Here is a 27,073-nt window from a genome sequence, read left to right as displayed (position 1 = left end):
CGTGCTCACATAGGACTCATATTGAAAAATTACGCTCGGCCCGCGAACACCGAGTTTGCCTCGTCGTTAAACGATTCCCTATTTTTCTCCTTCTCGAGTGCTGAATTGCAAGAAACACGTTTCAATTCTGTCATCAAGATCCTGTAAGAGTTTCACGCCCAACTACACCTACCGTCGGTGCTAATTCTCATCTGTCCATGCCCGTCTACGATCTCTATCTTCTCTCTGCGCTCGCTCTTCGGTACGTCAACGGTATCACCAAGGTGGAAAAACTCGGCCTTCGATAACTCGTGAAATATAATCAGGTCGCAGTTATAGTCCAATCCCCTACGTGTACGTATAGCGAGAAGACGCGACCGTGATGAGCAGGTTGCACCGCGGCGCAAGAACCGTTGGAGATGACGGTGATTGCGATCGAATCCCGAGCTGTGCGGAAATACTCGTCAAAGTGGATTCCCTTACCAGGCCAGGGGCTGACGTGCAATCGGAGTTATCTATCCTAGGGCAGATAACGAACTAACGCTTCTTCAAGCCGCTGTAGGCGTGCGCTCAGAGATACGCGATATCTCCGAGTTGACCGCTAGTTATCAGTTCCGTGCGTGTTGACACAGCCGTTTTTCGGGCGTCAACATACATGGCGGAATGTATACATTGTACGCGTACGCGATATGCACCCAGTGAATGTCGTGGAGAAAGAGGCGTTCGAGATCAACGTTGTCACAGTCCCCGCGTGAACGGTTTTTAGTGCCCGAGGCGTATGTACGACTACACTTCTTGGCGAAGCTACGGTTTAATGTAAATTTCACTAGCGGAGCAGAGTCCCTCTCGTTTACGACGCCACGACTTACGTAAAGAGGCGTGTGTTTCACTGCTGAGATAGGTGACGTCGGATCCCGGGCGTTTGCTCTCCGTCACTTACAATAATGCACGCATGGTTAAACGAAACTTTTCAAATCATGCTAATAGCCCTGAGCTGAAACATTTTTACATGCGGATCGGTGAAAATTTTTAGGCTTACAACATATCGGTTTTTGAAAGATACGAAAAATATTCGTAGTACAGCGAGAGAAATTTATAGTTCCGGTTACCGCTCAGTCCTTGACTATTTTCATTTTTTACCACAATCGAAAAATGTAGTTTTAGGTAGAAAATGAAAATTAGTTCTCTAGCTGTTACCAGAAAGTCTAGTTAGTATCCGTTACTATTCTTTCTCGTTACGATCACTGTTACTATATTTTCTTGTAACTGTTGCAAAAATTTAATGCTTGTGCAACAATAAATCGATGTTAAAGCCTTGTTTGATTAAAAAAAGTACAGTAAATCGAACAAACTGATTTTGCGTTGCAATTACCAAAAAAGGATCGACAATAGTGCAAAATGGTTACGCGTACCTCGTCTTTCGTAATTCCAACAATATTCAAACAGTTGTTTTAACGATACCTGTTTTACTGAATTTTTCTAGTTGCTGTAACAAATAAAATATTTCTCAGTGTAGAAGCTTTCATCGCTGATTGGCTCCCGTGAAAGAGCTCAGAAAACTCAACCGGAATATCATGAAATCAACAGCTGATAAAATACCTCAACATTTTCGGACTTTCTGCTGCATCTTTTGAGTCGTTGATCAACAGTCAGTTGAAACTGTGACAACTATTCGTCGAACATCCTCGACCTGTATCAAAAGTTATCGAGCAATTCACAGTAAGTTCGATACGACTTTGATCACTTCGTAGATAGTAAAATTTTCTGTAAAATCGGTCGGGACAATTATACACCTAAGTGTTCATTTTGTATTCGAAACGAACGTTTAAAGTTGAGTGCATTGAACAAACGCATGAAAATATTTACTACCTTGTAAATTTTTATCTCACCCGGGTTCTAAGCTGATGCAAACAGTGTCTCTACCTTTTGTATAGAAAATTTGATCATTTACAAAATGAAACCAAATACAGCTTCCCAATTTTCGTTATATTTCGGTAGGGGTGTTTTAAAAATTCAAACCGAATGAGTCACCTTTTATAATTTTACTACCGAGTTCCGGTGTCACAAGGCTTCGTTTGAGACTAAAAACTAAGTTTTCGAAGGATATGTAAAAGGAAAAGAAAAGTTATATATATATATAGGTATAGTTACGCAGTCGACGCATCATACACTCGTGCACCATGACGTAGGATACCTTGTATATGAATCAGGCATCGATCAAGGAGACTTGAATCTTGCTCGCACGCAACGAGCGATCGACGGTGTTTCTTTTTTTATTTATCCGGCAATAATCGTTTCACATTCCAGTTAATACAGAGTCTCATTTTGTCTATTTCAATTGGCCTCCGGAGAAAGAGTGCAAGCGATAACAGTTACCTCGGACAACTGGCTTAAGGCTTACCCCTCGAGGATAAATAAATTGCCATTAACCAACCGGCACGTGCCAAGGGCAGAAGTGGGAAAGACGTCTATTCGGTATGGGTTTAACCTGGCCAACGCGGAGGAGGCAATTGCCGATTTTATTGTTTCGAAACAGTTCGTATTCTTGGCTTAAGGTACCGCGGGACCTATTTTCTTAAGTTGCCGGTTCGTGGGATTGGCAAGATTTCGGATTACGAGTGACGTGAGAATTGGAGTTTGGTGTAACGTATGAGTGAATCTGTACACTGACTTTACGCGTCTAATTGACTCTAGGCTGCACGTGGACACGACTTCAGGTACGCGATAACTTTGTAAAACAAAGTATAATGTGCTCTACACAGTCTGTGCTGAATACCGCATTTCTTTATATTGGCATAACTGTACGACGGTTGGTTTTAATGTCATATTTTCTATTCAGCGATATACCTCATCTCAATGAATCAACGGATCAAAATTCATATTATTACGAATGGATGTTAGCAGTTTGAAGAAAGAATTTTACGATCGAAAACTCTGCTTTTTACGGTCTGGTTTTTGCGGTGGCTATAATGAAAAATCAGATCAAAAGCTGCGGGAGCGGGTGATAAAATGCTGGCAATTTTACTTTCAAAATCGATTTATCCGTTCTATCGCGGAGCGTGGCCGCAAGCCTACTCTATACATGGCACAATTCCAGACCTTATTTGCATGTTTTCGTAGTCAGCCGCAGGAGGTACAAGTGCGTAATATGTTCGGCGGTCAGTATCGGGATAACCTGCTCCGCGAGATCCGAGGCTCGTATCTACGCAATCACTTATACATATGTACAATATTCGTTAACCGATCGTCGTAGCACAATATTTATGTGCTCGGTAGGCTCGCAACCAGGGGCTCATTACACATCCTACATGTGCACATCGAAACCAGAAGCATAGAAAAATCTGAGCTGAAAAACGTATATACATCGTACATTATACGCACGAGTTGGCATACTCCAAGGTACTTGAATACGATTGTACAAAGTTTAGATCTTCAACACCAACAAAATGATTAGACCGGTTATCGTACAGTCACGTTTGGTATGGATTTTCGAATAGCCAGCCAGCCTGCGTCTCTCAAAGTAAAGACTTTAACAACCTTTAGACACGCCCCCGCTTTCAAACACCAAGCCCGTAAAAACTTTCCTTTTTGGTAACTTTTTTCAGGACTGTACGTAATATCGACGAATTCAATCTGAAAGAAGCTCCGTAGGTCATTAGTTAATTAGATGTTTTCCGGATGAAGGTTGATGTGTCTATTGCTTTATATTTATCCGTCCTATTTAGAGCATGATTCACAAGTTATTGCGTTACTTGGATGTAGGCGTAAGCTTCTTAACTAATACACATGACGCGAGTATTTCTCCTTCTTGTTTGTTCACATTTGTTAACGAATTAAATTAATAGGCCATTAAGCATACCAGTATATAATATATGTATAATACTGTTGTAACGGTTACGGAGTGTTTCTATGTGCTTCTATATAGTTAGGCACTTGTAACTTAAAAATGTGACTATATTAATTACAGCTTGTAGATCAACGGCATTAACGCTTTGAATCCATTGATCAAGAACTTGACTTCCATATTGAGCGGGGCGAACAGAACGGGAATCGATAAAAAAAACTTCGTCATCCGTGGGAGTTGTTTTCAGGTCAGTACCTCCAAAGTCGCTAAATCGATCGACAACGAATTAGCGGAATATTTGACGGTCGTCAACGTCATCTTAATAAATTTGAATTACGGATTTGAGCAAACGACACGGCACATTCGGAGTTGTGTGAACATCTCGCGTATAAAGAGTCAAATTTCAATGTTTCAAATTTCATGACTCGTGAGAGAGATATCGTTTGATTTGTCGGAAGGTTTCTAATCCACACCGAAGCCGCAATCCTTGCGATTATCGGGGTCACACTCGTTTCGGTTATTTCTAGATCGTATCCAAATCGTGCTCAGAGATTTATTGCGAAACAACCGAACGAACTTCGAATCCTATTCACGATCGATATTCAATATCATTTATACCTTTTACTCCCGTCTTCGAAAAATGCGAACCGAGTTGGGTATCCACACGAAATTAATAAAATTCGACCAGGTAACCTGAAAGACTCTTCAATTTTCACCACAGCACTCTGCCGGAGAGACAGAGGATCCTCTTAATCCGTGGAAAATTACGTCCAATCGTGACAAACAACAATTGACGTCCCATTTTACCAGTGAAAGCAATCGGCTTGATGCGTACTCGTGACTTGACGGAATAATACAGCGATTGGATAAAATCGAAATACGAACAGTAATAACAACGACTCGAATTATACGTTATACATCTCTTCTCGATTAATTCGGAACAATGTCGCGCTCACGGACACGTTGGACAAATATCGGTGACGGTTATGTTTGCTCTACGGAATATCCGCAGCGTGTCTACGTGTGATTACGCAACGATCACCGGTTATTCAGCAGTCGAGCAGCTCAGGACTCGAAGTGCTGGAAGTCCTCGGAGACCGAAACCTGCAGGTCCCCGATCAATAGTTGTTTCGAATGAAAACATCAGAGATTTCAGCCCTCCGAATTAATTAATCGCCATTGCGAATACCGACGATCCAATTAAGGTCCTGCGGGTTATTTTTTCCCCTCCGATACGCGGGCACAGCAGCTGGAATGTGCATAACCAAGAGTTGTAATCGGTAATCAGATGGGCATGACGCGTGAGCGTATATTCGACTTCCTGGCTGTGATCCCTGTATGTCACCGGTTCACATTGTACAAGTCGCATACGTACGACGAGCGTGTCCGTGACTCCTGCGTGACGTGTTGCGGTTCCAGGTAATCGTGGCCATAAGCCGACGATAAGTTGAACGCAGTTTTGAGCACGCTGACGTCAATTGCTCCGGTCATTTGGTTATCAGCTGTGCCAAATGAGTAAGCCTTGGGATCACCGCTGTCCGTGATTAGTTAGCCCGGACATCTAATTCTCACGCTCCCACGCGTCCGTAATACGTGTATCTACACGTACGTGTAGGTACGTACGCGTAATTTTCCCTATGCAGTTAGGCGCGCCGTATCCAAATCGAATTTCAAGACACGTGGGCGACCGGATTCATTCCCGAATATGTACCCACGTCATACCGCCGCGGGGGGAAGGAATCGAAAGCCTCGCAACCGAATTCGAAACGAGTTATCAAGACGCGTGCATACCTCGAAGGTCGCGGGCTTTGTATATTGTTATTAATTTAATTGCTGTACGGCAAATGTCACAGTCCTTGTCTGTTCTCGGCTGCACGTAAGAGGCCACTTATGTACATCCTCCACATTTCCACGATGGATGTACATGTTGCGTTTCCGCTTGCGTCTACAATTCGCGCTCTGTCTTAATTTCCCTCCTTTCTGATCTCACGAAACCCTTTCCGGCCCGTGATTAAACCAATTCGAAGGGATTTCTATGCGATCAGAGGCAAAGCGCTCCGTCGTGGTAATGCAATTTATACGAAAGGGCCTTAAGTTCGAGCTCAATATCCGTATTTATTGACAGCTGCGGGAGACGGCGATCGCGGATGCAATTCGTCCAAGTTTTCATGCGAATCGATCGCACCTCACCAGCATAAGTAACTGTTCCTAACGACGACCGCGCGCTGATTGAACGGTTAGACTTAATTAGTCTGCAGTTGAAATGTGGGAATTAAACGATATGACACTCGCTGATTAACGCGCTACAGGCGAAGCGATGTCGTCGAAAAATATTGCCGATGAAAAATAGCATGGTATGTTACTTCGCGTTATATGATGGTAGAAGCGCTTTTATTGAGCCCTCAAATTGAGTGGAAGAGTTTGGAAAAGTTATGACGTATGAAAGACCAACGATCAACGCCGGTTTGAAATGGCGTGAATTAGCAGATTTCAAACTTTATTTTCACTTCGGGGCGGGGTTGGACTTCGGAATTTCAAAAGTTCCAAAAGCGTCTAATTCTGAATTATTTGGTGGAGAAAGTTGGAGTGAAGAGATCAAAGTTTGACGAAACGACCAAGGTTCGAATGGTTGGGAACCCGACGGTTCAAAGTTCCGAAATACAAGATTAAGAAAATTCGAGATACGATAGAGCAAAATTTCGAAAAATAAACTTTCGACAGAGTAAATTATGAGATACAGCAAAGAAAGATCAAAGTGGTGAAATTTCACCAAGTCAGAAATTTACAGAAGTGAAAATTTTAGACCACTCGGAATTTCGATGTTTCTAATTTTTAAATTTTCTCATTTTCGCACTTGCGGAACTTTTACTTGTCGGAGTTATACCCTTTCGGCATCTTGGTCTTTCGGAAATTTTCCCTTTCGGAACTGTATACTTTCGAACCATTCGAAATTCTGATGTTTCGCCAAAGTTTGATATCTTTACTTCAAGTTTTGCCACCAAAAAAATCGGAATTTAGTGCTTTGAGAACTTTTAAATTTGAACTTTCAACCTTGCCCCTTCAATTCAATTTCAAAACTACATATCACCAGCTGTGAAGGCCGAAATATACGGAATCCGTTACACTCGTCCTTTTCCACCGAAAATTACCCAATTTGGGATAATCGCGGACCGGCAGGCAGCGCGCTGGACACTCAGGAATATCATATACGTTGTTTATGATGTGACGGCGTAATGTCTGGGATACCACAAACGTTACTTCCGGTTTAATAAACCACGATTTCCGGCGTTTGTTATTCAAAATAAAATGCGACTGACAGTGCAACGAAAACAGATAAGGGCATGGAAGCCGCGGTTCTCCGCCCTTATACTGGGATCGAAAACAATGACACGCGATGTTATTGCAGTGAGTAATGTAAATTATTTATAACAATCCTTGAGGATTTGACGATGAGAAAACCACGTTCGTGTTACATGTTTTGAATTTTTTATTTTAATATAAGCTTCGCATTTATATATATGTGCCCCATATATCGCCGACAATTATGAGGGAAAAAAAAAGTTTTTAGTAACAATTATCGTATACGAAGTCCCAACAATATTAACAGTTGGATAATTATAATATGATGAACCAATAATAGGTAAATAATTCTGACGATATAATAATTATCTTCTTATTCGTTGATGTCTATTGTTTATTCATTTTTTTATTTATTTTTTTTTTGTGTGCTTTTACAAGATGATTATAAATGTAAATCTTTCTAAGCGTGAAAATACATAATTGTAAAAGAGTTCAAGCCATGCAGTGAAAAAAGCTTGGATATTTCGGGTGCTGTATTCCCCAAAATCGAAAAATTTGTTATATAACAGAGGTTGATTGGTTGAGAATTCGTCTATATAGGTTCGGCAAGTATTTGAAGCCCATTTGTACTTGTAATAGTAAATTTGATGCGAATCGATTTTACAATGATACTACTATATGATACTTGTTTAAAATACAAAGTAAAAAATAGTGACGCCAGGTAAAACAAATACTCAGAATTAGACTAGATAGTAAAAACCATTAGATAACATGTATTTTTATTTTTTAGTTGACCTAGTATTTTTCGCCTTGTTATAAACCAATCGACAAAAAACTTTTGAACCGCGTAATGACCTGTACCTAATTTTCAACGAACCGAGATCCTATATTCTATGAACATTTCGTTTACGCGAATAACAACTAAAGAAAGGAGCGCCGTATCAGAGAAGATTGGCACCGAGTCCCTTTCATATCTCGACTCTCGATATTATACCGTTCCTAATATATCGTATACGCTAACTCGGGGTTCCGGGAAGCTAATTGAAAAACATACCCATAACCGGGCACCTTTTCGTAAGTTGGCCTCCGCACCTCTAGCAATCTCTTAACGTTTCAAGTCACACTGATTCAACTTCTTTGTCGCAGCTGTTGGCGAATTGCTGAATTCTTCGTCAGCCTAATCGTCCCCCACCCGACGCAAATACCTGTGAGCTACTCAGTGTGAAAGATTTTGCAAATACGTGCAAATCCCAAAGGCAAACCGTACGGGTCAGAATAATTCGGTGATCGGTGCCATGCGCTGCGCGTATACACAGCGTCCCACATATTGCGTGCCATGACGGTGTTAATTTCATACACGCTATAACGTTTCATTCAGTGCACCAAAGTGGCGCGTTTCCTAATTTGGTTACGTAATTTCTGAATGAACCGGCCTGCACGCGAATTCATACAGCCGTTTTGTGCGGCGGAAAATGGTGGCAGCAATCGTTAAAAAAAATAAATAAATAAACTGGTGAATTGAGCCGGAAGAAAACGAAGCCTGTAAGACATATTATTGTATACAAGTAGGTAATCGATAATAAAACGACACGATGGAATCTTCAGCGCGGCGTCGTAGCTCATCCTTTCGTCGAGTCGTAAACCCGAAATGCGCAGTTTGGCATTTCTCATACCTGTTTCATTGCTTGAGCATAAGAGAATCTATCCGGAACGCGAGTCAACCATGAAAGTTTCAATTGAGTCATAGTCCGCGCGATTCGTTGCCAATGCTTTGCGCATACGAAGATTGAATATTATTTTCCTCATTCACGAATGAGTAGACTAGTTTTTTTTACAGAAACTTATAAACGTTTGGATGATCCGCGTAACTTCATCGCTGCGCGTCGAAGCGTTCGATATTGTTGCTTTGAGTTTAATTCTTTTGATTAATGACGATAATCGGCTGGAAAATACCGTTAAATGCGCGCAAGTATAAGCCGTATAATAGCCTTGCACTTGTCACAACAGACCTGCTGTTTCATTAAACATTTTGCGGTGGGACCTTAGTCGGAGGTAAGTATACACGCGGTGTAGTTGTCTACATATTCCGAAACGAATAAGACATGTCGTGACTGGTGTGATGAAGCGGCGGCGGCGGTAACCCGAGAGGCGAAGTTTATTGCGAGTGGAAAAAGAACAAAAAACCAATTATAAAATACTGACTACGTCGACGAGAGGAACAGACATCACATATATGTACAAGTCACGACGTCAAGTGCGCTGCAAACACGTAATACAGGTATATGTCTATAATACATAGGTGTACGCTGTATACTGTATATCTGTATGTACGCGTGGCTAAGGACGATTCTTATTGTTAGCACGATATCGTTTCGCGTGACATTGATAGAACATACGTTACAGATCATACAAGGACCACGCACCCTTAGCAAAGTTGAGATGACAGAAAGGGCCGAGATGCTCCCTGCTTTCCGGCTTTCAGCTTAACTTCCGTCGCACAGTATCACCGTTATGTCTGTCACTTTTTTGCGCGTGTCTTTGTATACATATATACGTGGCTGCGCAACAGCTTAAACCTCGCCGATTAAAAAGCCCGCCACGCGGCCTTCGAATGCCAATGATAAGAAGAGCAAGCAAACCTGGTGAACGGTTCGCTCCCCTCGAGATCCACGACGCGAATCGAAGATGCAGTCGGCGGATCGTCTCCCGGCTTTGGGTCTTCCTCCTCTTCTTCTTCTTCTTCTTCTTCGTTGTTTTAATTTTTTACCAAATTTAATCCTGGGAGCTTTTATACGAGATCCCTATACTCTTCGCATCTAATACACTCGTATCCCAGTCCCGACTGAATACCGCGACGCGCTTACACGGCTGGCTGCCGGGTGACTATCGAATCGCGCGATGAGGGCACCTTCCGAAGCCTCCACGATATCGCGGACCACGAGCGATACTCACGCCAGCCGCCCGGCGCCTCCACCACACCTCAGCCGCCTCGTCAGTCTACCTCCTCCTCCGCCTTTTCTTTTCTTTTCTTCTTACGTTTGTGCGGCGGTTGCTTCTTCTCCGTAGCGTTTTTTCGCTCGGGTACATTTGGTATTTATTGAAGGCAAGCGTCGCTCGATCAGATTTGCTTTCCGCCCGCCGTCTCCGCGATTTCACGCAATGAACCTCGCTGTCATTCGAACTTGATATTAATTTGCCTTTCTATTTTTTTCTAATTAATAACTCATCGTCATTGGCACTCTTTGAATGCGGAGATACGTCGATGGACTTGGTTCTTTTGCTTTCGTGTGAGCGCAATTAATTTTGCAATTTGCATAACGGAGGAGAAAAAAAAACACCGTTCAAACAAACTGGTATGATCGTGACGCCGTCAATTGTTTCACTGAACTTTCTTAAACATTTTCTTGTTCGGTTACTACCGTATCATCAGTCGGTAAAGTATGTACGGCTCTTTCGTTGTTGTCAAATCGTCATCGACGTAGAATAATCTTCGGTTATTATGGAAAAACGATGTCACGTGAATCAATGAAGATCTTCAATTTTTTCACTGGTTTAACGCAATAGTTATCAATTTCTGACCTTCTTCTGAAAAAAATTACTATCGCCTAATCACGGTCGGTAAGACGGTCCCGTTCTATCTACTATTGCTTTTAGGGAGCCAAAAGCTTGATGAAAACGTCAATAGATGGAGTTGCAACTTTGTTGATACGAGTACCCTCGCATATCTATAAATACATCGGACGCCATCTTTGGTGTTTACCAGTAGTGCTGTAGCTGAAACTTGGTTTTAGGCTCGACGTTCGTTGAAGAGAGTGTTTTCCGTTTTCAAAAAGTGGCCGATGATAGACAGTGAAAGCTTAAATTATATCATGATGATTCTAAGAGTGTATCGAATACGTGTTGTGTTCAATAGTCGAAATTCCGTGTCCGAGACGATGATTTAGTCGGAAAATAGTGTTGGCACTTAACGTGCGAGATATCCGACATACATACATCTCTCGTCGTATTTGTATTTAATGGAATGTCTATAGATTAATTTTCGACTACTAAACTGTACTATCAGGAATCACCGAGGACATGGAGCCATCATCGAACAGCGGAAGCGGCGATGGAAATGACACCAAGGGCAGGTAAGACCTCCTTCTCTATTTCTCGCTGTCGAAAGTAGGAAACCATGTTCAAACGTTCGAAATTCACCGTAGCTCACTTGTTCTTACGATGTGTCCACAATTGGCGTGAAAAAACATCACGGACATGTTTGCTGACGACATTAATAACGGTCTTTCCTTACAAAAACAGCAAAATTCGCTGCAGAAAATTACTCCTTAAATAGAAATTACCGCGAAGTTCCCAACGCATATCGCACGCATGCAGCCACGGATCGTATGAGATATACGAGACCTGTAACCTCTGTTTACTTACTCGAAAAGTGTACGAATACTGAGAAAATACTAATTGACAGTCATTCGTACGGTGCAACGGTAAACCCAGAAATTCTGTGATCTTATTCCTAACTGCGCGAATCGTGACTGGCGCGTTTCAAGCTAAAGCCAAGGCGACTTTTGTATTCCTAACGATATTCCGGAGTAGGATGCTCCCGTGAAATACAATGAAGATCTATCTTACTCCGAGAATATCTGTCAAATCTTTGGTCAAAGGGACGTGAGAACGTACGGATCATTGTCTGGCGATGATGTCTGCTTGTCTAAATATCCCCTGCCTCTTCTCCCCCTCCTCCTCCTTTCTCCTCGTGGTTTTAAGTTATTTTTGTTATCTAGCTGCTGGGAGACGGAGTGGGAATAAGGTCTTCACCCTTGGACTTTGTACGTCTCGTGCACAACTATGTACAGCGTATACTATACTTTTGTAGAAAAAATATTGAGCGATGAGCGAATATGCAGCAGAGAAAAAAGTTTCAATTTCGCAATAGAGAAATTTTTCATTTCTAGTACTCTTGGTACTTTCCATTTCTCATTTAAATATACTTTGTTTACTTTCAGCTGTTTGCTACTGCGCTACGCAAGCCAGAATTCGCTCGACGAGAGCTCACAGAAACACATTCCGAGGGAAAATGGAAAGGACAAACCACCCTATCGAAACCACCATCACACTAATCGGGCATTCGACGTGATGAATACCATGAGAAAGTAAGTCTTACATTCAATAACTTGCGTCTACCGTGCGTAGAAAATTAATAGATCGTACACATCCGGCATATGCCGAGGAAAAAAAGCTGCTTTTCGCAGAAATTTATACTTAAAGTCTCATTAATTTGTATCCCAAGATTTTAGTACACAACCTGTTACGTTTTACTTATATAGATTTTCTATTATTTTCTCGATTTGTTTTTTTAATTTTTTTTTTTAAATTCTTTTCGCTTCGCAACTCAACGCCTCCATGACATAACAACATATCCGACAGTGACCTTTGCTAATTCATCATGATTCCAGTAACAAATTACCGTCAATTTAGCTCCTGATTCAACGGTTGCGCGAAGATGTGAGCGTGGTCACTTGATGCGTATAATGAGCAAACTATTACACACTTTCTACTTTTAGAGGCGCCGCGATATTCGGGGGCAAAAAACGAACACACAAAAAATAGAATGATAATAAATTGAAGAGAAAAAAGAGATTACAACGGAACAGCCTCCGGTGAACAAACGGGCTAATCTTAAGGAGTTTCGTCATCCACCGCATGAAACGCGTAGTGCAATTTGTTTGTCTGCTCCTTGCTTTTTTGATCTTCTTGGTCTAGACTTTTTTATGTTACGAACGTTCGGTACGTCACTGATTCAATACTCTGCGGAGTGTGGCATCTTTCGTTTACACCATCGATATAAATAATCTTGAGCATTCTCTGGAATTCTCGGTGTAGCCCGATGAATCGCCGCGACCGGATCCAGGCGTTCTTTCGATTCTTGTTAAAGATTTATGAAATACCCTCGAGTAATCGACGGATGCTATATCGCGCCGGAAGTTTAGAATTTAACACGTACCGCCGTTTTATGCATCAACAGATTTTACTGCTTATTGTGACAGCGTGACACACCTTCTTTGAACATCATTATTCCTACCCTTCGAATAAAACCTGGAATTTTCATGGTGTGAAAGAAAAAAAATGTGAACGGCAGCGTATAGACACTGGCGATGTACAAAATAATTTGAAGATTGGAATATCACATTTTTACTCCCCTAGATGAATGACCTCCCATCACATATAACGAAGATGTAGTTCGTTGAATGTATCTTGGAAAATTCAAACTCGAAACAGCACTTACAACATTCACATGTTTTAAATCTCTGAAAAGCTCAAATATTCTCATCAATAATGCCTCTACTCGCGACCATAAAAGTGGACGCTACAGGTATTCCTCAAATTCAGCGCTAATGTCGTTATATCTGGAGTATGAAACTTTGCTTTCATATATTATGCTCACTGTGTAATTCCCTTTTCAAAATCGCGAAAACTATCGGCGCCGTTTGAAGGCTGGAAAACTTTTCTTCGCTGTCAAAGTCGATACCTCTTCGGAAAGAAGTCGCGTCTACGATCCATTTTATCACAACTTTGGGCAAGGGTAGGCATAGAACTGAGGAATGGTGAGGGAAAAAAAAGTTTGACACAAAATGCAATTGATCATAGGCAAAACCTGCTTTGCGACGTGACCTTGGTGGCGGATGGCGGGGTGGAAGTTCCTGCCCACAAAATGGTGTTGGCCGCGTGCAGCCCGTACTTTTATGCGATGTTTACGAGCTTCGAGGAGCGGGAACGAGAGAGGATCACTCTGCAGGGTGTTGACCACGCTGCCCTCGACCTCCTGGTCGACTACGTCTACTCCGCAGAGGTTCACGTCACTGAGGACAACGTGCAGGTGCTTCTGCCGGCGGCGAATCTCCTCCAGCTAAACGACGTCCGTGACGCGTGCTGCGACTTTCTTCAGGCCCAACTCCATCCGTCCAACTGCCTTGGCATCCGAGCCTTCGCCGATCTCCACGGGTGTATGGAGCTCCTCGCGCACGCCGACAGCTACATAGAACAACATTTCTCGTAAGGGTCATAGATACTCGTAACCATGATGATTGTGCGCAGTTCCCTCGTCTTACCACCTTTCTTTCACTTCTGCTTTCGATCGTGCAGAGAGGTAGTCGAAGGAGAGGAGTTCCTCACCCTGACCCCGCAACAAGTCGCCAAGCTGATATGCAGCGATCGTTTGACTGTTCCGTCCGAGGAGAAGGTGTTCGAGTGCGTTATATCATGGGTCCACAACGATCTGGAGCGAAGGCAAGACCACCTTGCTCAGCTGATGGAGCACGTCAGGCTGCCTCTCCTTTCTCAGGAGTATCTAGTCCAGAGAGTCGAACAGGAACCACTGCTAAAAGCTAACTTGCAGTGTGAGTTTTTGAAGTGGGAGTGAACAGCCGGAAATATCTATAGATACGTATGAATGTTGGCCGGAAGCCGAAGCATTTCAAGTGATTCAGTTTACACGGATTCGTTTCAGGCAAGGACTTTCTCATCGAAGCTTTGAAGTACCATCTCCTCAAAGGGGAGCAGAAAACCTTGTTCAAAACCGCAAGGACCAAACCACGGCAGCCGGTCGGTTTACCCAAGGTTTTATTAGTTGTCGGGGGACAAGCACCCAAGGCCATCAGAAGCGTTGAGTGCTACGATTTTAAGGAGGAACGATGGTACCAAGTTTCCGAGCTTCCTACGCGACGCTGTAGAGCTGGTAAGTTTTATTTTTTTCAATTCCAGTCATACTTTCAAATAAGACCCTTCTACCATTGTCCTCCTGAAGAGTGGATCTTTATGCGCAGACTTAAGTGTCCTGCGATTATTGTACATTCCGATCATATTCTGGTGATTAATTATATGTAATTACGCAGCATGAAAATATCCTACATATTTACTTTCGACTTGGGCCATTTCTTAGCTCACTTCTCATTTATCAATTATTAAATTTAGAGTTTCTAAAACATGCGTTACACAAACGAAGCACGCAGGAAAGCATCGACAAATTCGAACTGTTTTGACAATTGGACCGAAAAAATATTGCGGTTTATTTATGTGAGCAGATGCGATTGTTATTCTAAAGTTCGTGGCCCGAACTGTGACGTGAATAATTTGCGGAGAGTCCGTTATACCTGTAACCAATATTTACGAATTCAACGTTCTTGAATGGTATAACTCGATAACTTCCGAAAAGGTATAACATATACCATTATCGTAGAGGTACAGAGTAATATGAGAAGGGAATGTGTCATTCTTTTACCATCAGGCCAAGCTTCAGCATTTTTACCTGTGAATAATACCTGTTACTGCGGTACCTTACGAAATCAAATGTTGCCGTAACTGCTCGTAGCAGTCAAGAGGCGTTGGCTGATGTGAGTTGACCGATGTCACAAATTCCGAGAGGCACTTTTACCTGCATTTGATCCAAGAAACTACGAACAAACTGTTTAGGATTATTTTACAGGAAAAATTCCCTCAAGGTAAAACAGCATGTGGCCTCTTAAACCATGTTTAAGTTGATACTGAAAAACGTGGCAATCGTTCGAAACCCTGGAACTACAATTATCTCCCTCAAAAATTATTAAACAATGCAATGCAATTGTGTCTGAAGAATGTTTTGTGATCTCCGTTTCCGCAGGACTTTCCGTTCTCGGTGGTCGAGTTTATGCTGTTGGAGGCTTTAACGGTTCTCTCAGAGTTCGAACAGTAGATGTTTACGATGCGGCGGCTGATCAATGGTCAGCCTGTCCAGGCATGGAGGCTCGAAGATCAACCCTGGGCGTCGCAGTCCTCGGCAACTGCATCTACGCGGTCGGTGGTTTCGACGGTTCAACCGGGTTGAACTCGGCCGAAGTCTACGATCCTCGGACCCACGAGTGGAGGATAATTGCACCGATGTCAACGAGGCGGAGCAGCGTCGGCGTCGGCGTCGTTAAGGGCCTTTTGTACGCGGTATGTCGCTGTTCTAATTCCACCCATCGATCCTCCAAAAATTTTTATGAGAGTCCTATTTTACTAGAGTGGTTGAGTTTGTTGGCGGCTTTCGTTTGTGAAAGCAAATTATCACGCGTACAATTTCAGGTTGGTGGTTATGACGGTGCCTCTCGGCAGTGCCTCTCGAGCGTCGAATGTTACAATCCGGAAACCGATCAGTGGAAAGCGGTACCAGAAATGTCCTCACGTCGAAGTGGTGCCGGGGTTGGAGTCCTTGACGGTATTCTGTACGCCGTTGGAGGTCATGATGGGCCGCTGGTAAGGAAAAGTGTCGAAGCCTTCAACCCCGAGACTAATCAATGGACCTCCGTCAGCGACATGGCTCTCTGTAGAAGAAACGCCGGTGAGTTTATACCCGAAAATTTAATTCTTATCAAAAAATATGAAATTTATGAACTCTTCGACAAGAAATGTAAATGTATATCAAGTAAGCATGTTTTTTCGTGTAACGTTGATTCAGCACCACGGGTTGCTGCCGTTCATAGTTGCGCAAATTCCTTCTTCACAATCATTTGACTGTATGATGAGTAAACGCTACAGTTTTTTAATGCAACTACAAAATTGTGTACGTGATTGGACCTTCCTCCATTCGATCTTTCAAGCATCGGCTTTTCCGAACCTACTATCTTTAATGAAAATGACACTTTCTATGATACCACGGTAGGCGTTGTCGCGTTGAACGGGATGTTGTACGTCGTTGGCGGCGATGACGGAACGTCGAATCTCTCCTCGGTCGAGGTGTACGCTCCGCGTACGGATACGTGGTTAACCCTGCCAGCATGCATGGGAATCGGTCGCAGTTACGCCGGTGTGGCTATAATCGACAAGCCGTTGATGGGAACCCTGACGATGTGAGGTATGCCGGCCGCTGGACACCCGTTTGACGTAGATAACGACGTGGAATCGACCACCGATCATCTACGGGAATCGGGTCCCAGCGGCACTCCGTCCAACCACTCTGAGCAGAACGCACCTCCGCTTTACCACCAGCTTAGCCACGACTGCGAGGGGCCACGTTGCCTGTGCCAGAGATACGAGAACGGGGAACTTGCCGCGGCTGTTCTGAACCAGAACCGGAACCCGAACGAGCTTAGGGACTACGAAAATCATCAGAACGTCGGGCGCGGTCATCGGCGCCCAAACCAGAGCCACCCGAACCTGAATCCGAACTATCAAAACCCGATCGATTTCATCGCGAACGACAACCATGCGACCGGAAGAAGGGGCGGAAGTGGACATGACCGCGACCGCCGGCACTACGAGCCTGAAGAAAACATTTACGAACGTCTCGACGAGGTGCAGGGCTGCAGGGAAGGTGATCATACCTACGAGCGCATAGACGATAGAGCGTGGCATCGCAGGGCTCGGTACCGGACGTCCGGTCCCCAAAACGTAGCTGGACCCAGCGACGTCTACGTCGACTCTAGGCGCATAACGGGGCCCTCGTGTCTGAGCAGGCTGGGGAGGAACTGTTTCTCGACCGAGAACATTGCCTCTGCGTCGAACCGACGCTACGTATATCAGCTCGGTCAGAACTGCACGTGCCAATTTTGCAGACATCTCGACGCCCGCGCTGTCTGCCAATACTGCAACAACTTCCACGACAAACTCCGGTACCAGGATCCGGGGACCCTTCCCAACCTCGCAGGATCAAGACACTACATATATCAGCTATCGAGGAGTTGCAGGTGCGCCTTGTGCCGAGATGATTCGCTTTATGCCCGCTTCCCCATCAACTCAAGACTCTCCGATTCGTTCAGGCGGGACTGCCACTGCCGAAATCCGGGAACCTGCTCGTGCAGGAGCAGATTTTTGTCGTACTCAAATCCCGCGATCTACATCGGCAGGATTAACCATGCGGTAAACAATCCACTCTACGCGACCCCCGTCGGCATTTTGGACCCGAACCCGTCAACGTCGAGCGGTGCGCAAGGACTCGGCGAGCCCTCGACCAGCACTGGTCGGACCTCGGGTAATTACGCGTCGAGCAATCCTTCGAGCTCCGGGGTTCCCGCTTGTTCGGGAAATCGATCAAGCGATCGTCAGCACGTCTGCGATGACTCCTGCATACGGAATCCCAACGTCGGCGGTGTCTATCAGATCCTGGGCAAGTGTGAGAGAGCCGATTGTCATCACGGCAGGGTTTCCATACACTGGGTGTTCGTGAATAAATGGGTTCCCTCGTGGAGTGCCCAGGATTCTGTACCCGAGGCCGACGCTAATCCCGAACCTGCGTCCAGAGATGACGAACCTCGAAATCAGCCGGAAGGTGACGCGGACGAATCCTAATTTCTGAGAATTCTTGACTGCGTGTCAGTCAATTGTAAACAAGGTAGATGAAAATGTAAACATAATGATATTAATAATAATTACCCCAATACCTCTAATCCTTTCCTCTTTAAAAATTGTGAGCCTCAAATAGTATATCTATATTTCTTATCTCGTATATAATAAATCGATATGATTGTTCTATTCTTACATCACGTGATTGGATATAAAAACGTTTCGGTATGTCCTTACACTCCTACATAAGTCCTCGTCGAACAATAATAATTGTTACATGTGTTGTATGTATCTACCTATTTCCATGTTTTAGGAAAAAAAATAATGATGTTAATAAATTAGTAATGCAGCTGACGCGCGCCGATGTAAATTAAAGTATAAATGATGTTTACTCAAGTACTAGTTGAAATTTGTGATGAGAAGATTTATTATAACGTGGCGGTAGTTTTGACGATAATAATTCGAATACTATTGCGTGTCTATATTTTCTCTAATTGTTATATTTAATTGTAAGCTGTTTTACGATTCATATATCACTCGCCCAAATCTTTCGTACGAATATGTAGATAGAAGACAACATAAAAATACTTTCAAATACCATTCCATTTTATTAAACGGTCATTGATAAACACTGACCATATCTTACTTTCGGATAAATTTTCTATTCGACGGGATAAATTATTCTTTAATATCCATCCAGTCCTTTCCGATAATACCTGGAATACTCTAATTTTCTTTTCATCGTCAGTCTCGATGTACACCTATAGCTATGAGATTGAGCAGTCAGTATTAGGTGTAGCTATAGTGTATACGATACAAATTGGTATAAAATTAATATAAATCTATGTTACGTATATCTTGCTGTAAATTTATGTATAGAAAAGATACGCTATGCAGCTTGATACATACATCACCCCAATTTTTTAGTATAGGTACATTCACTTCGGTATGACGTCCCTCCTGTACAGCTTAAAACGCGAAGTTGCTAAGAACTTTGAAGAGCGGGGAAAGAAAACATGTGAATAATGAATAATGATAACAATAATTGAAGAATTTTCCGAACAATTATCTTAAATCTGCGTATAAACTGAAAACAACAGCCAAAACCATTCTCGGCCTAATAATTTATTTAAAGAAATGTAAAATTCTCAATCGTTATATATTATGATGAAACGAAAAGTAGTACGAAAAGAAATGGGAATTATCGAACCTCAGATCGAATCTATTCAATTAACGATAATTATATATTTATTTTTTGTAACTGAAAAATTGTAAATCTCAGAAGTATCTAGACAACTCGGCGAAGTATGCTATCTTTGATAATAATAACAACAACAACAACAATAATAATAATGACGATAAATTTCCATGCATTCTTGTTTTAATATTTGTATCTCTCTTTAGATCCTGGGGGCGACAACTGGCTCGTAAATATCGCTGAAAAGCACCACGGAGTGACAGCTCAAAGTGATTAATAATCGAGTCAGCTTGACAAACAGACGCAAAGGCGCGGTAATTGACTTGCGGAACGTCAAAGATGCGCGTGTGTGCGTGCGTGCGTGTTCGTACAATATGGAAGAGATAAGAAATTCCATAATGTCAAACCCCCGCGGTGATAAAGGAGCTCTGCTGGTACAGACGCCAACGCCGAGTTTCCTGGTTCCGCGTTGACGTTGGGGGCTGATTAATCTCAATCGTGATCTCCCGGTCTGATCAATTTCGTGGAAAGCAACGAAATGTCAATTTTATCCGTGCGTGCAGTGGGATAGGGCTTCAACCTTGTCGGCAATTTTTCAACCTTGGGTCACGCACGACGTCCCGATTATTGCCAGCCAGTCATTTGGCAAGCATTTTCAGCGCGTTTCCGGTAAACAAAATACGTACACCGCCTGACCGACAGCTGCTTCATGTTACACTTCGGCATATGTCAATCTAACTAAAATTTCAACGGAAGCTACTTTGCACAAGGCTTCGAAGTCTCGATAGGCATAAGACATAATGTAGTTTTTACTCTAGACATTACATTACGTCCGTAAGGAATTTCCTGTTGACACACCGGCAACAGCCACGTATAAATCTGGCCTTTTACTCCCCGTTGTGTCTACTCGCACTCTATATACTTATTATTTTGTAATAGCGTTACACTAACTCACTTCACTATCGCATGCCGGTATTCGCATAAGTGTGAGTACACACCTGGTCATTGTAATACAACAGAGTGATAGCAGTTAGCCTTCGTTCGCGGGGGAGGCGATTACCGATCAGACAAACCGCACGTCGCAACACCGTTGAGGTTTCGCTCTTGCAAAAGAATTCCGGAGCAGGCTGACTACCGCCCGTCGGCCTCCGCCACGAAAGACACCGAAAATAAATAAACAAATGAATCGAGCTGGCTGAAATATTATATCTCGGAAAAATTTGGAGGATTTGATATTCAAACGAATTAACCCGAATGTTTCCAGTGAATTTAAATTCATCTCAAAACTTAATTTCTACCGCGGTGTAGGTACACGGAGATCTGTACTGCATCCCTTAAACAGAGACATAGATAATTTTGCTAATACGGTTTATTTATTTATTTTTTACTCTTCTTAATGCTATAGAATCGCTCTAGTCATCCAATCTGGCATTGATCTAGATTTCTATGCTCTGGCAGCGAGCGACGTACGCTTAAATCATCGGCACACTTTCTCAACCATTAACGATGGACGGCAGCAACGCGGTGACCAGATTCGTTGTGTCATTCCTTTGCACGCTGTGATGCGCTATAGATATACGATAGATAGTATCTTATACGTAGGTGTACGCATCGACGGGTAGAATGCAGATTTGATCGAAAACTGGTAGAACAACTTGCAAAGCTTATCTGTTATCAAATATCAAAGCAAGCCTCAAGCTACTGTGTATTTGAAATACACGGTACTCGAGGGATAATTGGGATCTCCGCAATGTCCGTGCATACCAGAATAATTACTTGCTGTTATATTGTGAATAGTCTATTTCTTCTGTTTTTTATTTTCAACAAATTCTTTCCAGTCCATGTTTCCCTAACATTAAACACACTTAATCTATCGGCAATGGTACGTGTTCGAGTAAATTTTTTTTCCCACATAAGCTTATACATATATAAATACGGACAAAAAATCAAAGTCAAGGTCCGTGCGGTAAAGCATATTAAACGTAAACCCTTCATCTTCGATCTATAAATGTAAATAAATTGGACATGTTACGCAACAGTGTACATAATAATTATCCGTGATGTCGGATTACAATCGTACCGCCCAACGACCAGGCGATTTATTAATTCTGGGTCTTCGACACACACTCGTATGGTCGTACCACGATTAACATGGACGGCGCCTTTGGATTCGTAGCCCTGGTGAGATGGCGCAGGGTGTGGTCACCTTAGTCTCAACCGTATCTACGTCCTGGTCGCCCGCACAGTCGTGTATAAAATGCCCGGCCACGTGTCCAAGTAACAATAATATTCCGACCGATCTGACGGGCGTGGTCTTCGAGGCCGTTTACGTGATCCTGAGCCACGCGAGTGTTTCTCTCTGGCACGCTCGCGATATAATAGCGTGTGTAATTCTTGTTCCATGTCGTGCGACACTTTAGTTTCACGACAAGAAGTCTTTCTCGATTATTCACGATCGCTGCGTAAAAGACAGTTAAACAAGAATAAGACAGAAAGAAAAGGGCAAGGATCGAAGAGAGCTTCGCTCGATTCGGAGGCCGCGCCTCTTCGCCTCGGACAGTCTCGGTACTTTATACCGATTAAACTCTTCGAGGCAGGAATAATTTCCATATATTATCGCGACAGTCGACTTGGAATCAGTTCAACTCGATTGGCGTGTCGACGAACTTCATTCCGGATAAACGCCGCAAAATTGCGCATAATGTAAACACTTTAATTGCACGAACGTTGAGCCGTTAGATAAGATACTCTTGTCTAAATGCATAAGTGACTATGACAAAGAGGGTGTTTCAGTTGCATCATCGCCTTCTAGGATGGGGAACCTCTCGAGTTATAACTCGAAGAATAATAAAATGATCGTTAACCAATGTGAGCTATTTGCGTTCAGAAGTACAACTGCGGCATTTTGATTGAAATCGGTATCTCATTCGATCTCAAATATTCCCCAATTCTATTACTTTCATACAAAGATTCAATCACGGATTCGTAAGAATTCTTACTGCGACTCATCGCCGATAACGAAGAGACAGCAAAAATCCTTAGGAATCGTGAAAATAAGAATTTATTACACGGACTTAGATGAATCATATGTGTGACGTTTAATTTTCTCCGTGCGTTCTCACGAGTTAGTTCCATACCGATGTTACGTTATAGTTTGCGGAACGGAGTCACGTTATGATCTATATCGCAGAGATTGCGCCAGTAATATGTTGTACACACAATCATACAGATATTATGTATGAATATATGTACGCGTACCTACATGGTCGCGAGACATTTTTTGGAATTCCCAGCTGAGAAATACTAAACCCGGAAGTTACGCTTCTGGACATGACCACGCTCGGTATAATATAAAAGCGAGCTGCTGAAAAACCCCGATCGATTCTGTAAAATAATCATAATGCTCCCAGCTAAGTACAGCGATAACAATGAAAAGTCGTTTTTGTCTCCGATTCATATCAACAACCTCCTCCGTCGATCATTGATCGTTTCGTATATCTGCCTAACTAACTTGCTTCATAAAAAGTTAGCGGTCGCGTGGGAACTTGTTGAAAGAATGGTATCGCAGTTTCAGAGGTGAACCTAAGCGTTGCGTTATCAGTGGAATAATATCCGTTTCCTTACCCCGTTCCCAAGCTGATCCGCGACTCAATTCGCAGATTTCCCTGATCGGGAAAGAAATGCCTAAATATGAAAGTATCGGAGTCACAACACCCCGGGTATTTCCGTTAATGTTAACAAGAGAGACAAAGCGACGGTTTGAGCGATGCCGAATCGGAAATTAGGTTTCATTTACAGGAGATCATCACGAATGGCTACTTTTACATCTGTCGATACACAAAATCGCACACGCGATTCGTCGCCATCCTGTCTAGATATTTGTAAAAATCAAGCCTCCAGTCCTGTTTCGAGACAATTGCGTCACTTTAAATTACCGAAAAGTTACACGCTGGACGATCGATCCTTAAAGTATAACATTCTGCAGTGTATCAAACTATTAGGTATAAGCTGAATAGGTAATTCCGTTAGAACGTTGCTCGCCTGACTCGAAAACCGTAATTACAAGCTGGGGCTATGCTCGTTTAATTACTACGAATAAATTAAATATACGTGGTAAACAAACTCTTGATCCAGTAATTATTATAGTCATATCGCGCTAACGCGAGATCATAACATAAGAGGTGTAATTTTCCGGGTGCATATTGCCCCAGGCTGCTTACACTGCTCGGCGTTCTTTGCTAATGATCGAGCTCAGCATCCGAGCAACATGCGACCGGTTATGCTCGTGCACTAGGCATGTTCTTCGCACGCATGAACATATATAATGCGGCAGCCGTGCGTGTGTTTGGTAATCATATTCGCACACGTAGACGAATCCAATTGGTACTCCATATCGTAAAACTACCCAGATGCGGTATTACCTCCGTTAATAAACCGGTGTCGATATCAATTGATTTCAATCATCGGTGCATTGCATTAAAACTGACGATTTTATCAGCGCAACAAATATTTTCGTTCTATGGTTTTTTCTGACCACATTCAGATGTCTTTTCGTTGAATAAACCGATTATCTGTCGTGCACGTTTAGCCGCCCGTATATTGCGTGCCCATGAACGCCCACCAAGTGAATACCGAGGTGTGGGGCGTTGACTCGAAAACTGCCTACTATACTGTCGGCGGTAGCTCTTACCACTTAAGACTCTGTGACTGGCGTCTCAATTCTGGTGGACGGCCCTATGGCCATGTTTAATTACGAATGAGTATAAACGCTAGACCAGACTGTATCCAAAAAAGTCGACTCTTTTTTTTTTTCTAATCCAAGTCATAAATATGGTTCCAAATGACGAAAAAAAGATGCAGTCCAAGCTTCAGCTCTTAATATTAATACATGGAGGTGCATCATGGCTATTTTCTATTTTCCATTGAAATAACATAGAAAATAGAAAATCCCGATGAGATACCTCCAAATATTAATATCAAGAGCTGAAACTTGGACAGCATCTTTTTTTCGTAATTTGAAACAATATTTTTCACTTGAATTTTGATTAAAAAAAACAGTCGGTGTTTTTTTTTTTATACAGTCTAATAAATACCTGCGGTATAGGTATGCGTGGTGCCGTTTTCAAACTCTGTTTCTTTCATTCTTCTGATCTTGTATCTTATGCTAATTAAAGTCTCCGTTCCCCTTCCCGGATCACTTGTGTTCCGAGCGCTCAAATTCTGACAGCTAATTGTTCCAGGTCGTTACAATTTCCCCATCGTTTTTACACCTCGATATTTTTTGCGTCAAAAATAAACTTACATTTAACAATATTGGACGTTCGAACGAATCCTGTATATGTATATATATATATAAGCGGCACGCGTACAGAGTCGACCTATAGATTTAATTAAATCCGGCTTTCACTGTGCGGCTAGTCGAGAAACAACCTCCTGTGTTGACCTCTCGAAGGGGAAGTTATCACGCCGCGTGCGCACCAGGCACGCAGGGTGAGTGGAGACCGTTTTTCCTTTGTACTGGGTGATTTGTCCAAGTGGACTGTGGCATTGAGTTCTTCCAGTGATCAAGACACACGTAATAAAAACTCGGATCTATATGAGGGAACGTTTCTTTCGAATGAGGTCGGAACGACGGTAACTGCAACGGTATAAGATATGAGGATTTGTCTTGTCGACGTAGATCAAGGATGTAATCTTTACCGATCTTACGTCAACGCAGCATCTTTACATCCGACTTATCGGGTACTTTTAATACCGACTTGACCAATAGATAGGTTATTAGAGTTGCAGTTGAAACAATTCTGATTCGCCTGATAGATATAATACTTGCGTCAACGCAAACATAGCAACAACGCGAGCGAGAATAATAATGACAGGATTAACGAGGAATAACAAACGAGTTTAATAAAAAAAAAAAAACGTCCTCAACTACTGCTCCCGGATTCAGAACTTGACTACCGCACGGTTTGTACCATCTAGTCGACATTAAAGGTGCGTATACCACCGTCGCTGCAACTGTTAGCAGCGGGGTATACGGATAATGCCTGGCCGATAGAGTATTAACTGCCTCAGCAACCGTAAACAGCCACAATCGCTAAGAGTTCACTTGTTCAGCCAGACGGTGATTCTATCCCAGTTGTTCGTTGAATCCTCTCTCCGTAACGCAGCAGGATACGAGCGGACATTCCTGGGCGCAAAACCTTATAATAAAATATTAAACCAATTCCCTTATGTGCAACGACTTGCCGTTGCCACACGTAAATGCTCAAGGATAGTGAAGACGAATTTATCATTCCCGCATTGAATGGTGGCGCCTTTCTGTTGCAAGCTCCTAGCTGGCCGAGCGAAGTTCCGCGTCTCACCGACGGAATGCAATCCCTCGCAATATGGCATGCTCTACTTTGAAGCCGACTAAAATTAACGCTCGTTGTCCATAGTTTATCTTGCACTCGGTAATCACTGATTATTCAGCATCCCCTTATCGCCTCGTAATCACTCTGCAAGATTGACTTTGCACAAGTGTGTGAGTTTTTTTCCTCTCCTGTATCCTTATGACCTATTCATTACAGTATCTTGTCCGCAGTCACTTTCACTACATCGGCTATACTTGGACTTTTTTCAGTACCTATAGCTCTGATTTCGAGTTCTCAATCTTTATTTTTCTTCGATCAATCGAAGAACCAAGAAATTTTCCGAGGCCAAGGGCTCCGCCAATACCATACAGGATACAGCCTAATTGTAAGAGGGTGTCATGTGTGACAGCAGATACGGATATCTAAGTGAGTGTCAATAGTTTGAGCACCTTGGAAGGGTCGAAAGGTGGCTTAGGACCGAAAGGTCAATAGCGAGGATCAGAGTGTCGGTTGCGGCCAGAGTCATAGAGAAAATTAACAACCAACAACGCGTAATGCATGTACTGTCTATTATACGTATTTGTCGTAAGTGTTAGTAGACAACAAATAAATACGTTCCCTGTCCGGAACTTACGGCCCCGTTTTGCCCCCGGGGCTCCGGAGACCTTGTCTTCGTAGAGCCGCGTGTAGGTGGATGTGGCTCATGCTTATCAAAGCCAATAACCGAGCGACAAACAACGATACCGGTCCCACCCATGCACCTTGAATTCCTCGAGGAAGCGATCGATTCGACGTCTATTATACGGCGTGAGCTTAAGAAAAGCGATCACTACTGGCAGAGTTTTGCGGCCAATCACTGGCATACTTTCGCATTTATGTCAGCTAGATCGAATAATATCTTTATCGGGTTCTGCCTGGACGGAGGAAGATATCCCAATTTATTTGATTCCTCCTTTACAGGCACAGTGTTACACTATGATTGCTTGCCGTGTAATGTTGAGAATTGAACGATTGGTACTTGGTCGTTGTATCGAAGTCTGACGGAGAAAAGCGGACCACCGCATGATTCACGAGCAAACTTGACAGCTGCAACTAGCACTCGGTGTGCAA

At 43.0% G+C, this 27,073-nt stretch overlaps 2 protein-coding genes across 4 annotated transcripts in view; one reads left to right on the top strand and one right to left on the bottom strand.

The window, feature by feature from the left end:
- The window catches only part of LOC124187935 (dual 3',5'-cyclic-AMP and -GMP phosphodiesterase 11), a 91,993-nt gene extending 81,947 nt beyond the window's left edge, over positions 1-10,046 (bottom strand). Inside the window, exon 1 of one of the 2 annotated variants that reach the window (XM_046580116.1) lies at positions 9,547-10,046. The gene's annotated coding sequence lies outside the window, so the exon portion shown is untranslated. The remainder of the gene's footprint in view (positions 1-9,546) is intronic. The other variant, XM_046580117.1, reaches the window with a different exon arrangement.
- LOC124187941 (ring canal kelch homolog) lies at positions 1,507-18,766 on the top strand. Of its 2 annotated transcripts, none has more exons than XM_046580137.1 (8): positions 1,507-1,698; positions 12,124-12,270; positions 13,766-14,170; positions 14,261-14,514; positions 14,625-14,852; positions 15,774-16,087; positions 16,217-16,472; positions 16,794-18,766. In XM_046580137.1, the coding sequence occupies exons 2-8, from the start codon at positions 12,254-12,256 to the stop codon at positions 16,982-16,984; spliced, it is 1,665 nt and encodes a 554-aa protein (XP_046436093.1). In that variant the 5' UTR covers positions 1,507-1,698; positions 12,124-12,253; the 3' UTR covers positions 16,985-18,766. The 2 variants fall into 2 exon arrangements, with proteins under 2 accessions (XP_046436093.1, XP_046436092.1); XM_046580136.1 differs by lacking the exon at positions 1,507-1,698 and adding an exon at positions 10,814-11,253.
- Positions 18,767-27,073: the final 8,307 nt, after the last annotated feature.

Source organism: Neodiprion fabricii, chromosome 1, assembly GCF_021155785.1.
Source record: "Neodiprion fabricii isolate iyNeoFabr1 chromosome 1, iyNeoFabr1.1, whole genome shotgun sequence".
Classification (NCBI taxonomy): Eukaryota; Metazoa; Arthropoda; class Insecta; order Hymenoptera; family Diprionidae; genus Neodiprion; species Neodiprion fabricii.
The sequence above is the reverse complement of the archived record's forward strand: the minus strand, read 5'-3'. Positions and strand labels throughout refer to the sequence as shown.

What these genes read in the sequence shown, in the direction of transcription:
- LOC124187941 (XM_046580136.1), top strand. Translation starts at nt 11,201, where the DNA reads ATGGAGCCATCATCGAACAGCGGAAGCGGCGATGGAAATGACACCAAG. An exon ending in GTGATGAATACCATGAGAAA is followed by an intron (nt 12,271 to 13,765) that starts GTAAGTCTTACA and finishes AATTGATCATAG; the next exon opens with GCAAAACCTGCTTTGCGACG. An exon ending in GCTAAAAGCTAACTTGCAGT is followed by an intron (nt 14,515 to 14,624) that starts GTGAGTTTTTGA and finishes GATTCGTTTCAG; the next exon opens with GCAAGGACTTTCTCATCGAA.